This window comes from Oryzias latipes, chromosome 18 (genome assembly GCF_002234675.1).
Source record: "Oryzias latipes chromosome 18, ASM223467v1".
In the NCBI taxonomy this organism is placed as follows: Eukaryota; Metazoa; Chordata; class Actinopteri; order Beloniformes; family Adrianichthyidae; genus Oryzias; species Oryzias latipes.
In genome coordinates this window covers 18,370,655-18,386,317 of record NC_019876.2, presented here as the reverse complement: position 1 = coordinate 18,386,317, position 15,663 = coordinate 18,370,655, and the positions used below count along the sequence as shown (strand labels likewise).

Genomic DNA, 15,663 nt, shown 5'->3' with positions numbered 1-15,663 from the left:
GATCTGGTACGCCCTCAGTCATCTTGCTGCAAAAGCCGCTGCCTGCCGCTACTTCCGTGTCTCTGTGAGCATTCAATAGGGGTAAAAATAAAAGCAAGAATGGTCGATCTGTTATTTTCTCGATGAAAATCTGAAAAATATCATATTAAGCTGGCTGCTTCGCCTACAGCACTTACCTTTAGCTCGTAGCATAACAACAACAGCAGTACGTCACGTTTCCCAGCATGCTTTGCTGCGAATAATTGGCCAATCATTGGTCTTGTTGTTAGACCTTGGTCACAGGGACACGGTGATTAGCCAATGATTTGCAGCAAAGCATGCTGGGAAACGTGACGTACTACTATTGTTGTTATGCTACGAGCTAAAGGTAAGTGCTTTAGGCGAAGCAGCCAGCTTAATATGATATTTTTCAGATTTTCATCGAGACAATAACAGATCGACCATTCTTGCTTTTATTTTTACCCCTATTGAATGCTCACAGAGACACGGAAGTAGCGGCAGGAAGCGGCTTTTGCAGCAAGATGACCGGAGGGGGTACCAGATCATCATCATCATGTGAATGAACGTGAATGCGATGGATGCTTTTGTGCTTTTTGAAATAAATAAATCTGTTCTTTAAACATCCTCCGTGTCTTCAATGCAATGTAATGAGACACACACAGACAGAAATGTGAAGGTATCTGCTGTAAATCTATGACGTAAATTAATAACAGGAAATGATCGGCTAGTCAGTTAGCATGTAGCCTAATATTTAATAGCCTTCGAATGTAAAGCGACTGACTGCTAAAGTTAATAAAAGACAAGTCCTGAATATTATTATTCCTATTCGACCCTAAACTACAATATCGGCTGTCTGTCAACAGACCAGCCAGTTGCCCAAATGCCGGCATACATCAGCTCTGCGGCGGAGCTAGTAGTAGCTTAGCAGGAGCTATCGTATGACAAAGCAGCCTAGTTATCATAAATCTTTTGATATTTTTCTTATATTCATTGAGACGGTAATAAAGTGATCATTTTTGTTTTTCATGTTCCTTTTTTGAATGAATATGGGTCACAGAGACACGGAAGTTACCGCTGAAAGCGCTTTAGTTTTGCCGGCGTACAGAGAGCATATCCGCGTGTATGACTTATGACGTGAATAATTATTGCGTTCGAACGGATTAATTATTGCGTTCGAACGACATAATTATTGCGTTCGAACAACATAATTATTGCGTTCGCAAGAGTTAATCCTTTCGAGGGAACGGAATAGTATTTTGAGGGAACCCAATAGTATCTTGAGGGAACGCATTAGTATCTTGTGGGAACGGAATAGTATTTCGTGCGAACGACATAATAACCTGTGGGAACAAGATATTAATCTGTGGGAACAAGATATATTTTTATATCTTAATGTCAGGACACGGGCTCCGTAGTTTTGCACACTTGAATGATTAAAATGTGTTGCTGTACAGGATTTAAATCCTGATATTAATGGCCGGGTGAAGTTTTAGGAGAGAAAGGGAGGTTAACTCCAAATCCTTATGTTCACAAATGTTTGCAAGTTTAATTTAGTGTACTTTTTCATTGATTTTCACATTTACATTTTAGGCAGGATGTTTCATTCGTTTTCCCATAGCCCCTCTTGAGTTTATTATCAGGATTGCTTCAGTGTCAGATGTAAAATATTCAGTCTGTATAAAATTGAATAAACCAGTTTTTTTTAATAAAGTGAAAAGCATTTTATTTGAGATCCATTGGCCTCTGTGAATGAATGACTAATAAGTGATTAGGCTACTATGTTGAGTGAGGCATTTTTTCCAACTGAGAAAATCTAAAACAAAGCTACAGATAACAAGCCGACCATAGGTTATTTTGCTTTTATGTTACTGGTCCGGCTCACGTGAGATCAGACAGGTTGAATGTGGCCCCCGAACCAAAAGTAGTTTGACACCCCTGGCCTCTAGGCTTGTTCCCCCTCCCTGCACTTGAGCTTGTTTTTTTAAGTAAACACTTGAATAATTTAATGTTTTGTTTTCTTTGTATACTATGTCACTATTAGCATGTATGTTTCTTTAACTTAAATTAAGCATAAATTTAAATTTTTTAGAAAAAAGAATTAAAATTCAAAGGAGAATAGGAAAAGGAGAAACTGTGCAGAGTATCAAAATCCACCTTGGCAAAGAAAAGAAATCAGGAAAGAGTCTGTGTGTAGTTCAGATGTTATGGACCCACCACTGAGCTGCTAGCATGGTGAAGACGTCAGCCTGTGGGATGGTAAAAAGGTGGAGCAGGTCAGGGTCAGATGAGAAGTGAGCAAGCAGACGCAGCTCCACCTGGCAGAAGTCTGTCACAGACATAAATTAAAATTGTCACTGCCAGAGACAACAAATTGACATAATCTCCAAATCTTAGTCTCCGTTAAAAAAGGTAAAACGCATACTGATTTTTTATTTGGCATCTCAATCATAATTACATTTTGTAAATAAGGAAAAACTGCATGGGGACATTAATGACCCATGCAGTAAATTAAAGAGCCCTTAACATGTCAACTTCTTCCAAAATCAATGCTTACATTTTATGAAGGAATAATAAATCACTCTGCAGACTGAACAATTTGCAATCAGAGAACAATAGGAGGGAAAGTGTCACTTTTGCACAGTACTCTTAGGAGAATACTCTTCATAATAAGACACGGCTTTGCCTCAGTCAGGGGTTAGTTTGAATAATTACAGAACCTGTGCAGAAACAGTTAGTTGATGAGTACTGTGGTGGAATATTGTGTTTAAGAAGATTATAAAAACTCCAGCCTTTCAGGCTTTTTCCTCCCCTTTTCCAAACCATTATTTTTGGTGTAAAGAAAAAAGTTGGATTTTAACTGCTGCCAATTTAAAAAAAAACTAGAAATCTGGATTTTGGTTGTGTTCAAATTCCCTGACTACTCCTCAGTTTGTGCACTATATAGGGCGTTTGAAATTTTGTTGGGGTGTCCAAATCTACAATTCTAAAATCCAGTGCCATGAAAATTTCCCAGAAGTCTCTGTGAAAAACTATTGTGCACCAATGTTCATTTTATTCGTGAATATAAACAACAGTTTGTTGTGTTTACACGATTAGTCGTTTGAAAAAATTTATTGAAGAGTACTTTATATAAATCATTCAAGTTTTTATCATCAGAACACAGTGGATTTGTAAAAAGTCTTTGTAAAATGTAAGTATTTATTACGTTTTTCTTCACTTTGATTGCTTGAAATAAACCATTTCTGATCCATCCACTAGAAGAGATTTGTCTCAAAACCAACAACTTTGCATCGTACAACAATTAAAGCAACTAAACTTTGTCTAATTTTTAACAACATGGCAGAAAAAGATGCCCGGTGTGTTGTGTGAATATTTCAAATGCTAGAAGGTATAGAACGGGATTCTATACAAAATCTCATGAAAACAGCAGAATGAAGCAGAAATTTACCACCAATCATGCTTATGAAACTCGTTCATCATATTTTTTTTTATGTTTCGGATACAAACATCAAGCAGCACCTGTTAAACTGTAAAAAATGTGTTTTAGTTTTTCAGATATACTGTTTATGAAGTTATGAATACAACAGAAATGTTAGTCAATGGAACTGATCTAGGAAACCAAAAACTTATTTTTTAGGTCGTGTTGGATTCCACATGTCAGTCCCCACCCCAGAGTGTTTTCTCCTTTTACCTGACTCTTACTGAACGTCTAGTGTCCACAGGAGCTCTGTGTAAATGCTAACTGATGTTTAGATGGTTGTTGTGAAGTCAAATTTAGATTCCTTCTAGACATCCTTAGGGTCACCAACAGTGCACCTGGATGGGAGAAGATTGCCGCCCAATTGAGACAGACATTTGCCAGTATATAGGGGGAGGTCAAAGATAATCAAACACACCAGAGGATTTAAAAATCAGATCTGTGTTAATAAGAAAGATTACACAGTGACCACACTCCAACACATCCCCCATGGCGCAGTTTTTAAACTCATTCAAAACACATCATGTTACAATTAGGGGTGTGTATTGGCAAGAGTCTGACGATACGATACGTACCACGATATTGTACCGGAACACATTTTCATATTTTCTTTTTTAAATATGACTTTACCTAAATTTCAATACGTCTTCCATTGTAATAAAATTGTCATATTCAGTTTATTTAATGATCTCAATATTAAGAAATGCAACTGTATCTCATATTAAAGTTGCTTTTACTCAGGCAAATTTTTAGTGCTTTTATTTTGGTAACTTAAAATATAGAAAGAGTACAATCAACATTGTCTGATTTCCACCACAAAATATATTTCAGTATAAGAAAAAAAAAGGAATGAATGAGTCTTAATAAGGTTTTAAAAGTATGATTGGGGAAATAAAGTGCTGTTTATTTTCAATTTTGCTTAAGTTAACTATTAACGGTCATTGCCATGATGTTGGCCTTTTTTTAGAGCGTTGTAAACATCACTCTGATCTATCAGGTCGCTAAACTAGAATCTATAGCTGGGAGGTTCTGCCGAACTTTGGCCCACTTTGCCAATAGCATTTCAGCCGGTGCTAAGTACATCAGATTTCTAATGTTTAATGGGTTACCGTAATTTCAGGATTATAAACCGCTACTTTTGTCACATGCTTTCAACCCTGCGGCTTATTCAATGATGCGGCTAATTTATGCTTTTTTTTTTAATGCATTTTTTCTAATGGCCACTAGGGCCGCTCGAGCAGAAAGGGTAATAGTGAGACAGCTGGAATACAGTCTATGTGTCGAGGAAGACGCAAGTTTAATGTAAGTTCCTGGTTTGTCAATGAATAGCACAAACAGAACCTCATCAAGGAAAATGCAAGAAGAAATGCATATGACGTGATGAAGCAGCAAGAGTTGCGGTGTCGCGGTTTACCCCGCCCCCCCCCAACACAAAATCCCCCGGTGGCCGCATTGCAAATGAATACCAGTACAAGTAATAATTACAACGCACTATTCTTTATTAACAAGTAACAGTAACAATTGACTACTAGCTACTGACTAATGAACTAACAATATAGGTATTGTAGAATGAGTATTTGTATGTGTGTCAGCACGCTTTGTGTGTAGGAGGAAGGAGCTGAGCAGTGAGTGAGAGGCTCCCTCCTGCGCTGCACGAGCTCTCCCCTCTTTCTCACACATGCGACGCGTGGTTTCAGTACATCCTCATTCTACAACACATTTCAATGTGGGCACATGCGGCATTTAGACAGGTGCAGCTTATGTACGGTATGTACAAAAAGTTTTAGCTCAGGCGGTAGAGCAGGTCATCCAACAAGCGACGGGTTGGGGGATCCATCCTCGCTCTCCCCAGCCAGCTGTGGCCCCCCACCCCCACCCCCCACCCAAGCGCGGCTAGTCTGCAGCTCACCGCTCCCCCCAGGGGATGGGTCAAAATGTGGAGAAGAATTTAAATTATAATTAATTAATTATTATTGTTTCCTTTAAAATGTAATGGGTGCGGCTTATAACGAGGTGCACTCTTAGTCCAGAAATTACGGTAGATAACACTGGTAAAAATGTTCTGGAAGAAATAACCTGAAGTCACAAAGCACCAACAAATAACGATCAAAAATACATGGAGGAAATACAATCAAGTTCATTAAGTTCAGAAGTGTTGAGTATAAATGCAGCTGAGACTACTTTGTCACTGTCCACGCCCCAGATGAAAGCAAAACAGACAACTAAAGAATGTAAATAACCCAAACAGAAATGTGACAGGATCACATGCTGATGAGGGGCACAGAATTTTCTTTATATACGTCCATCATGAGAAAATGACAGATCCTGATACTCTGTTTTTACACATGGAAACAGACCAACATGTCAGTCAACACAGATTCATCCAGACAAAAATTCTACCCACAGACTACATTTACTGACAGGTTTACAAATCTCTTTTGACATTGGAAGATCTGAACTCTCAAATTGTACACAAGCACCTGTCCTGCTGTTTTCCATATTTCTCTGCTCTATCCCACTTTGTTCAAATGGTTCCCATTATCAGGTCCCTCAAGAGTTTGCAGATAAGCTGAATTAGGCGTTTGTGTAAAATTCCATAAAAAACCTGCAGGATAATAATCTCAGAGGAACAGCATTTAAAATATTAAACTAATCTGTGTGTTAAACAAAAAGAGACGAAATTTAAGCGGTGGTGAGGTGAAAGATGGAGGCAAAGATACAGATGGTTTAAGCTTTGCTGAGATGAGCGAGGGAGTTTCTAAAGATATTGTCGCATAAATATTTTATGAGCTGCATCACACGTCCTCCAAGTAAAGCTGGCAGCAGCAGGAAGATATTGCTGATCAAGATATGCATGTAAAAGCTAAAGAGGATAGGAAGTACGTTGGGGCAGATTTTAAAATAAAATAGGCAAACAATTATTAAGAGAGAAATATAAATATACTACACAGACATGTTAAATACACACTGTAGATGTGCTTTTTTGATGATATTTTTGTATTAAATGTTTTAACAAGGCCCACTTTTATGGAATGTAAAATGATCATGGGTGCGGAAATAGTTAACTGATCAATGCAAAAATAAGAGATCAACAATAAACATATCAGCACACGGATCCTTTAATTTGATCTTATAAATACCAAAAATATAAATAATATGGAATGACAATAACATTTTAGATTGTTGAATATGCTAAACAAATTAGTTTTTGTTGTTAAAAAGTATCAAATGTGGTTGTGGTAAAATTATACTTTGCAGCTCTAATTTAAAAAAAGGAGAGATGTGAGGTGTATCTTGGTGTACAGCAAAAAAAGACTGCAGGAAAACAGAAATATTATTTCGCTTAAAGTTTGCTTAGAACAAAGCCTGCTCATTCCTAGTCCTCGAAATCTACCCCCCTGCCTGTTTCTTAAGCTCTCCCTGCACTGCTTGCTGCTGATTACCCGGATCAGGTGTGTTCATTCAATCAGAATGTGGAGACATCACATTGAACTAATCAGCAACTAGCAGGGCTTGAAGATCTAGAAAACAGTCAGAGTGGACGCGACTGTAAGTTCTCGACTCGAAGACTAGGAATGAGCAGGCTAGCTTATGAGCTAGCTTCAAAACATATGGTGTAAAGCCAGGTTTAGAATTAGAATAAACCCACTGTTGTGGAATGTTTCTCATGACGAAGGAGGTATCTAAATAAAATGAAAATTTATTATTTAAAGAAATGAAGCCAAAATTTGCATTTCTGAGTATTTCTTTATTCAAATTGTTGTGAATCAGGAGCAGACTAAAAACTGCAAATTGAAAAAGGGTGTTTTTGGGCCACAAGCTTCCTGCTTCTCTCCATTTTGATGCACCTGTAGACAACTAGATCCATGTAAACAAAGAGGTTTGCAACGAGGACGGGAAGTGGGGCAGGCTTGCTCTGCACCAACAGTCCCCGCCACAACTCAGAGGCAAATTTTAAATTAACTACTCCTGCTGTGCAAGAGCTCCATACTAGAAAACAACAGTTTTTTGATTTGGGATCAAAAATGACATAATCATAATTAAAAGACCCCTGGAAACGATTTTGAAATAGTTTAAAAGATGATCAGATTGGATCTTTAACACCATAATCTATGAAGAAATGTTGATGCCATGCAATACAACACAGAATGAAGCTGATAGAAAAGATTCAGTGCTTAGCAGCATCATGCAATCTGACTAGACAAATGGCTCTTGTGAGCGGAAGATGTATGGGTTTCTAAGAAAAATTGATCCGCTGAAAAATAAAGTCTTTTATATGTATAAATTGAAAACAATGATTAATTACTGGCTCCAACATGGCAGCGCCCATATCACAAAAACATGCAGCCAGAAAGTAGGGTTGGGCGATGTCCCTTAAATTGGCCATTGACGATGTTTGCTGTCAACCATCGGGATGGACGATGACATCGTCGGGGGGGGGGGGTATTTGTACATTTTTCGTTCTTATATAACTGCTATTCGTTTTTTTGCTTTTTTCATTTTATTTCCCAACTAATGACTAATCCGCGATGATCCAGTATAAACTGACGGAAGTGACTTTAACAAAAAAAGTAACAAACAAAATAGAAAAGAAGTAGTCCGCTCCCGCACTTCCGGGGGAGTGCGGATTTACAGCTTTGTGTTTGATGGGAAGGGGGGGGTACATGAGCGGTATGTGTGGGAGATTTAAGACTGCGATCCGTCCCGCAGCTCTAGGGGTACATGCAACCGAACTCAGAACCGGGTCTAAAGTGTGTGTCTGAGCACAGCTCGGATCGTCAGCACACACAGCGGTTTGAGCTTCAAAGCAGAAATGTCGCTCAGTCCTTTAAACATTCAAACAATCACGCGGATTTGTGTTTCCAGTCGTGTCCCGACTAAATAAAGGCTGATGTTATTCTTACATGTTTACGTGCAGCCAGCAAGCAGCACCACCCAAAGCTAATGTTGTTAGCCCGTGTTAGCAAACTGCTAATTCTGGCTTCGTTCAGAAAAAGCACTGACCACACGGATTAAAATTCAAATGATGAGCGAACAGGTGTTTCATAATAACCGTAACATTATTAAAGGCACATTTAGAAGATCATCTCGTATTTTACCGAGATGACATGTCAATGTATATAGCCGCTCGACGCTGTTTAACAATGTTTTGTATTGAATAGTTACATTCAATAAAGTTTGAAAAAAAAAAAAGCCGCTCGGCGGAGTTTATATCCTTCCGTTTTTCAAACCCTACTGCGCATGTGCGAATGATTTATTCCGACGGAAAGTGTGACCTTAGTGAACGTTTTTATATTCTGAAAACATTTTTCTGGGCCCATCTACACGGTTGGATTCTAATCCGACCGTTGATCCCATCAAGATATTTTGTACATGTAACCGCGGCTTATGGTGTCGACGCGCAACGTGGCGGGGGCGTGGCATCACGATGGTGGTCTCTCCATCGGGATGTCAGTCACCCATCACGATGGACGATGATATCGTCCATCGGCACAACCCTAGCCAGAAGTAAACCACTTTCTATGAATGACGTCAAAAGGAACAAGGAGCATGATGAAGTCCATGACTTACAAATATTCATGAGATGTAAACAGTGGTTCTTAATAAAAATGCAGGAATGAATAGTTTACATGATATAAAAACAGACGCCTTTGCATCTTTTAGCAAAAGATGTGAGACACCGGAGATTTCCAGAACTTTACTGAGGTATTCGTAGTTGTAATACCTAAAATCACTAGATGGATCGGTACAATAACTCTTCAACACATCACGAAGAGCTGTTATATGTTTGTGGCCTGCTTAAAGTTATAAAGATCATTTTTCATATTCTGTACTTTGTGGTTCTTTGTGGCAAAACATAGCCAACACAGGAGGATGCAAAACACTCAAACTGTCAATGAAGGTTCTCGTTCATCCAGGTGTTGTCCTGTCCTGAATCCTGTTTAATTTAGAATAGATTTTAAGATTTTAATTTTAGTTTTTAGAGCCTTGCACGTACAAACCCCGGACTATTTTTCTGACCTTTTAACTCCCTACACTCCTGCACGTTCCTTGAGGTCCACTGATAAAAATCTTTTGTGTTCCAAAAACTCGTTTTAAAACTAGGGGAGACCTCGCCTTTCAGGCAGTCGCTCCTCGACTATGGAATGACCTCCCCCTGTCTCTGCGCCAGATCGACTCAGTCGAGTGATTTAAAGCTCAAGTTAAGACCTTTTTTTTAGGAGAGCTTTTAGCTGACTTTTACTTGTGTTCACTTCTGTGTGTTTGGTTGTTTACTTATTTGCCTGTGTGTGTTTATTTGGGTCTCACCACTGATTTTATATGTTTTTAACACTGTTAAGCACTTTGTGAGTCGCTCTCTGAGAAAAGTGCTATATAAATAAAGCTTTACTTACTTGCCTTGAAATGCTCAATAAATTTCGTTCCACTCCATGATTGTGTCCCACTTGTTGTTGATTCTTCACAAAAATTTACAGTATATCTTTATGTTCGAAGCCTGAATTGTGGCAAAAGGTTGAAAAGTTCAAGTGGGCTGAATACTTTCACAAGGCACTGTAACTAGCTGACAATTAGTTCTTCACCAGTTTCTTAGTGACTTTTATAAGGACGCACTAGTGAACTAGTAAGAAAATAATGTGCTTACCAGTTAACTAGTGCCATTTTACTCTCACTAGTTAAAATTTTGCATGTCACTAGCAAACTAGTATGAGATTTTGGTCACACTAGTTTATTAATTAGCTTTACAGGAGCCTTACTAGTGAACTTCTGTAAAAATTTGCATATTACTAGTTTACTAGTGGCCTTTTTAGATTGTCACTAGTTAACAAGTAAGCATAAATAGTGGCCACTAGTAAACTAGTGCACATTTTTAATCATTACTAGTTAACTTGTTCACATTTTTGGCTGTCACTAGATAATTAGTTGTACTTTTGGCATTTCTAGTTTGGCTTAAAACAGCCTGATATCAAGGATATCCATTTGATGTTAATAAGGCCTGCCATAAGCAGCTGTGGTACAGAGGTAGAGCGGTCAACCTCTAATCAGAAGATCACAGGTTTTGTTCCCACATTGCTCACCCATGTGTAGATGGTTGAAGTGTCTTTGGGCAAGACAGTGAACCCTACATTAGTCCTGGTGGATATAGGTTGGCGCCAGTCTTTATCGGCATCAGCTTGTGTGTGAATGTGTGTGTGCAAAGATGAATGGAGCTGTGTCTAAAAAGTACTTTGGGCCTTCTGAGAAGCTAGTAAAGCGCTATAGAAGTAAATGCCATTTACCATGTACTGGTCATTATTTATCCTCAGTTTCTAATTTTCCCTCTCAGGTGAACAGATTCTTCATTTTGATCTGAAGTGCTTTTTGACTTATATCTGCTACATAAAAACAAACTTCAGAAAATGCAGTGTCCTTTATTATTACTAAAACTGTAACAACAGCTGAGTTTATTATGTAACTGCTGTTAGAATTTTAATTTACCTTCAACTTTACCTCACATCGCCCTTTACCTTGGTTAAATTATGTGAAGAGGAATATGATTTTCAAGTAGATTACACTATTAAATGTTAGAATTAAAAACCAACTATTGCTACATAATATTTTTTTCTTTGTTTATGCTAATTAGTTCAAAAATGTTCCTACTCATCCCTTGACTCATCTAAAGCTGTCTTGTTTGGAAAGTATAAGAGGATATATTTGGTATTTAATCTCACTTTTCATAGTTCTTCTTTCCTTTGAACTGAATTCCTCTTTGTCACATCTACAGATAATGCAAAAACTAAACTGACAAGGAAAGGCACACTAAACCTACATATCCTGCTCTGTGAAACATCTGTTCAAAATTAATACAATCATGTGTCTTATCTTTGAAAAAGTGGGTTTTTACAGTGCTCAATGTCAATTTTGTTTCACTAATTGACTAATCTCATTGAAGCTAAGGTCTAAGTTAAACAGCAAAATCCCAGAAAGTCTTCCTCGACTATCTCTTATAGACAACTCAAACATTTGCATGAAGCATTAGCATCACTCTCAATCACACATGCAAACTTTCACAGTGGTTAATTACAATTATGGAAGGACATATGAGGACACAGAAATAACTCTGTAAGGGGTCTACAGCAGGGGTTGTTTCCATGACAACCTAGTCTCATTTAGTGAGTGTGTGAGCACTTGTGGGTAAATTGTGTAAGTATGCGTGTGCCTGATGGTGTGAGTGCTTTACTGGCCCAGCTTGCATGCAGATTCCTCGCCCTTATCCTGCTGTGGCATTGTTGCAAACCCTAGCTTATCTGTCTACTTATATAAGCTTGCAACTGTGTCACAGCCTGCAGACACTCCATTTCCCACAAAGCCCTACCAGACGAACAGTGTCCCACCCTTGCTCCCTTTGGCTGTTCAGCACAGAAAGGCAGTGCTGATGAAAGCACCATCTGATATCAGCTGAGGCAACATTTATCCGGAGCTTTTCTGTCATTACAAAATACAAGCTTTTTTTTTAGAGAAAAGGCTGGACTTGGCATGGAATTGTTGAATACAAAGTTTGCACTGATGACGGATGTAAGATGGAACATTTTCTTTAAGATTGCTTGCTTGCTTGATTGACTGATAGATGGATTTGATTGTCATACAAAAATAATCTGTTGCAATTAAAGTTTATTTTTTGTTCAGTTTAAATCTGTAGCTCCATGAAAAAAAGATATTGTCACAAAATAAAATCGATTTTTAATGTAAATGTGAAATAATAAAATGATACAGAACAAAATCACAAATCAAATTGAATTATAAAAATGTAAATTGAAACAGAATTGATTCAGTATATTGGCAGTGATACCTAGCCTTACCCAATATACACATACAGTCTGCCTGAAGTCTAGAATATTATATATAATATTATATAATATTTAATATTGACATCCAAAGCTTAGAGACATGAAACTGAGCTTGCTATGAAGAGAAAAACAAATTTTAACAATGAATTAGACTGAATTTTTCCTGTTGTGTGATCAAACACATTAAATGCGTTAACAGACTTGTAATTACATTGACTGGTTTAACTATTGTTTTTATGAAGACTTTATTATCCTTGTTAAAAAATCAATATAAATGTTACATAAAGTATTTTTACAGCTCAAACTGTATTTTCTTTGGTAAAAAAAGCTCTCCTGCAGCATAAGTTGCTCTAGTTTCAACCAAATGACATGGTGATTTTTAAAGTGTTTCAATGCAGCTAAATATAATTTTGTTGAATTTTTTTCAACATGTCAAAACCCATAAGTAGTTACACGTATAGATAAGTACAACAATTTTCTTAAAAAATGATATTTGACTGAATTCTGAATAAATAAACCCACCTATATTGACTAAATCAACTGTAAACATTAATAAATGCGACTTCCCTGGACCAACTTAAGTGTGTCTGTATTCCAGTCAATTCGGCAAAGTCAACCAAATAAAAATACAAGAACCACTAAAACAAAAACCACTTAAGTTTTTTTTAAGCATTTCCTTTTTAGTAGTACTGGTTTGTATAAAGCAGAGGTGTGAGAAAGAGTAACACTAAAACTAATATACTTTAAGACCTCATATTTTATTACCTGCAGCAAGAAAAGTCCATCCCTTGTGAGGAACAAACATGGCCCTGGGATGAACAGTCACCACCTCCTCCGCGCCTCCTGTTAGGACCAAAGATGCATGGTCAACAACTTATTCCATCTCAAGTTATGGTAAAATAAAAGCTTATTTAAATATGTGCACAACCTTTTTCAAGGTTATATTTTAAAAAAGCTTTATATAAAAATTAGCTAATGCTCATTTTCCTAAAACAGAAGTGTACATTTTTTAATAAATTAAACATTTTAACAAGTTAAAAAAATCAACATTGAATATATTCAGTTTGAAATGATTGTGGCGTTCTTTAAACTACAAGTTTAAAAACTACAAGTCAAGTTATTAAACATTAAAAAATGATTTTTTCACCAAAAGTTTATATTAGAAGGTAAAAAGACTTCTGTACGGTGGCCCAGAAGGGTCACAACACAACACATTAACTTTACACACAACACATTAACTTTACACACAACACATTAACTTTACACACAACACATTAACTTTACACACAACACATTAAATTTACACACAACACATTAACTTTACACACAACACATTAACTCGCAACACAACACATTAACTCGCAACACAACACATTAACTCGCAACACAACACATTAACTCGCAACACAACACATTAACTCGCAACACAACACATTAACTCACAACACAACACATTAACTCACAACACAACACATTAACTCACAACACAACACATTAACTCACAACACAACACATTAACTCACAACGGAAGTAAAGCTGCAGGGGAAGTGCTTTTATTCTGAAATTTCCACCGGAAGTTAAGCTGAAAAGGAAGTGCTTTTATTCTGAAATTTCCACCGGAAGTTAAGCTAAAATGGATGTGGTTTTATTCTGACACTTTCACCGGAAGTAAAGCTGCAATGGAAGTGCTTTTATTCGGAAATTTCCACCGGCCCTAGCAGCTAACTGCCTAGCAGAAAGTAACTTCACAGTCAGCCTCGGAGGGAGCACGTTTCATCCAAGAGAGAAGCTAGCAGCGGTGAGGATTGTTAAACTCTTCAGAAGTAAGTAAAACAATCATTTATTATTACGATAATGTATTAACTACTGATATGGGCTATTAGAAATGTTTTTAACTGTGAGTTGTTCTTAAAGAGATTTTGCACATTCGAGGTTTGTAGTCTTATCACCGTGGACCCCGCGATGGCTGCCGCAGCCTGAGACTCTACGCAGTTACATGTGCATATCTTTGATCAGATCAAAGGGAAAAATAACCTTATCAGATAACAAACGTGTACACACGGCACACTTTCGGTCTAAATAAATCATTTTGATACGCGCTGAACTTTCTAAAATACCGTAAACGACCTCTAAGAAATTCAGTTCCATCATGAATGTAAACAAAGAAAGCTACGGCAAAAAGAGCGAGATAGTCTTCTAAATGTGGTTTGATTATTGTTATGAATATTATTAAGGTCCTTTTTGCTCATACATTTCTTAATCTATCGATGCGACCAGTGCTTTATTCTTGGGAGAAGGAAACGTGCCAACAACATAGCCGTGGTTGCCGTCAATGATGCGGTCAAGTGTGCGTGTGTGTGTGTGTGGGTGGGTGGGTGGGTGGGTGTGTGTGTGTGGGGGGGGGGTGCGTGCGTGCGCGCGTGTTCTCAAGTTTCCTTAGTGAAATCCAAAAATTGCAACCAAAATATAATCACCTATTCTGCTCCGTTTCTGTTTTTATCAGATAATGTTTTGTCCATATTGTGGGATAAACCTTGAGAGGGTCCTCTCCTACTGCGGCTCTTGTGGCAGAAATATCCAGTGTTTAAGAAGTCTTCAATCCGAAGGTATACTTAAGTAATTATATAAAGTATTGTATTTTTTTGTGTTGTGTTCTAAATTTTTCTTTAATAAAAAGTATTAGGACAACCAAAACATTTACTTTTTAACATAATACAATCCTGAACAATAAAACTTCACACACATATATACATATATACATACATATATATTTAAATGGAGGCATCCTCAAAATATAGTGTAACATTTTTATGGTTAAGAACAAGTGAGGGGTATCCTAAAACATATTAATCAAAATAATTGTGAAATTTTCAGTTTTGTACTTCATTAGTCATTGCTTAAATAACCATATGTGTAGATAATGTATGTAGTTTTTTCTAACAACTTTTATTTTTTAATCCAGCAGGTCCTGAAGAAACTACCATGGATGAACTCATCTACAAATATTTCACAGATGGTCATACCTCTGATATAATAGTGGATTTACTAGCAACCAAACACAACATTTCAACTAGCCTCAGCACAGTAAAAAGAAGACAGTGTCAGAATAAAACCACATCCATTTTAGCTTAACTTCCGGTGGAAATTTCAGAATAAAAGCACTTCCTTTTCAGCTTAACTTCCGGTGGAAATTTCAGAATAAAAGCACTTCCCCTGCAGCTTTACTTCCGTTGTGAGTTAATGTGTTGTGTTGTGAGTTAATGTGTTGTGTTGTGAGTTAATGTGTTGTGTTGTGAGTTAATGTGTTGTGTTGTGAGTTAATGTGTTGTGTTGCGAGTTAATGTGTTGTGTTGCGAGTTA

General features: G+C 37.3%; 1 protein-coding gene and 1 long non-coding RNA gene across 6 annotated transcripts in view; one reads left to right on the top strand and one right to left on the bottom strand.

Annotated features, from left to right (window-relative positions):
• The window catches only part of poln (DNA polymerase nu), a 79,104-nt gene that overhangs the window by 18,597 nt on the left and 44,844 nt on the right, over nucleotides 1-15,663 (bottom strand). For 3 of the 5 annotated variants that reach the window (XR_002875243.1, XM_023965833.1, XM_023965834.1), the window contains 2 exons: nucleotides 13,069-13,146; nucleotides 2,215-2,326 (listed from right to left, as the gene is read on the bottom strand). Coding sequence is in view for 3 of the 5 variants with exons in the window: in XM_023965833.1 (XP_023821601.1) it covers nucleotides 2,215-2,326; nucleotides 13,069-13,146 (190 nt within the window). In the remaining 2 variants the exon portion in view is untranslated. The remainder of the gene's footprint in view (nucleotides 1-2,214; nucleotides 2,327-13,068; nucleotides 13,147-15,663) is intronic. The other 2 variants (XR_002875244.1, XM_023965835.1) reach the window with 1 other exon arrangement.
• LOC111949225 lies at nucleotides 13,862-15,455 on the top strand. Its single transcript, XR_002875245.1, has 3 exons — nucleotides 13,862-14,126; nucleotides 14,807-14,909; nucleotides 15,266-15,455. It is a non-coding gene; the product is annotated as an uncharacterized LOC111949225 (long non-coding RNA).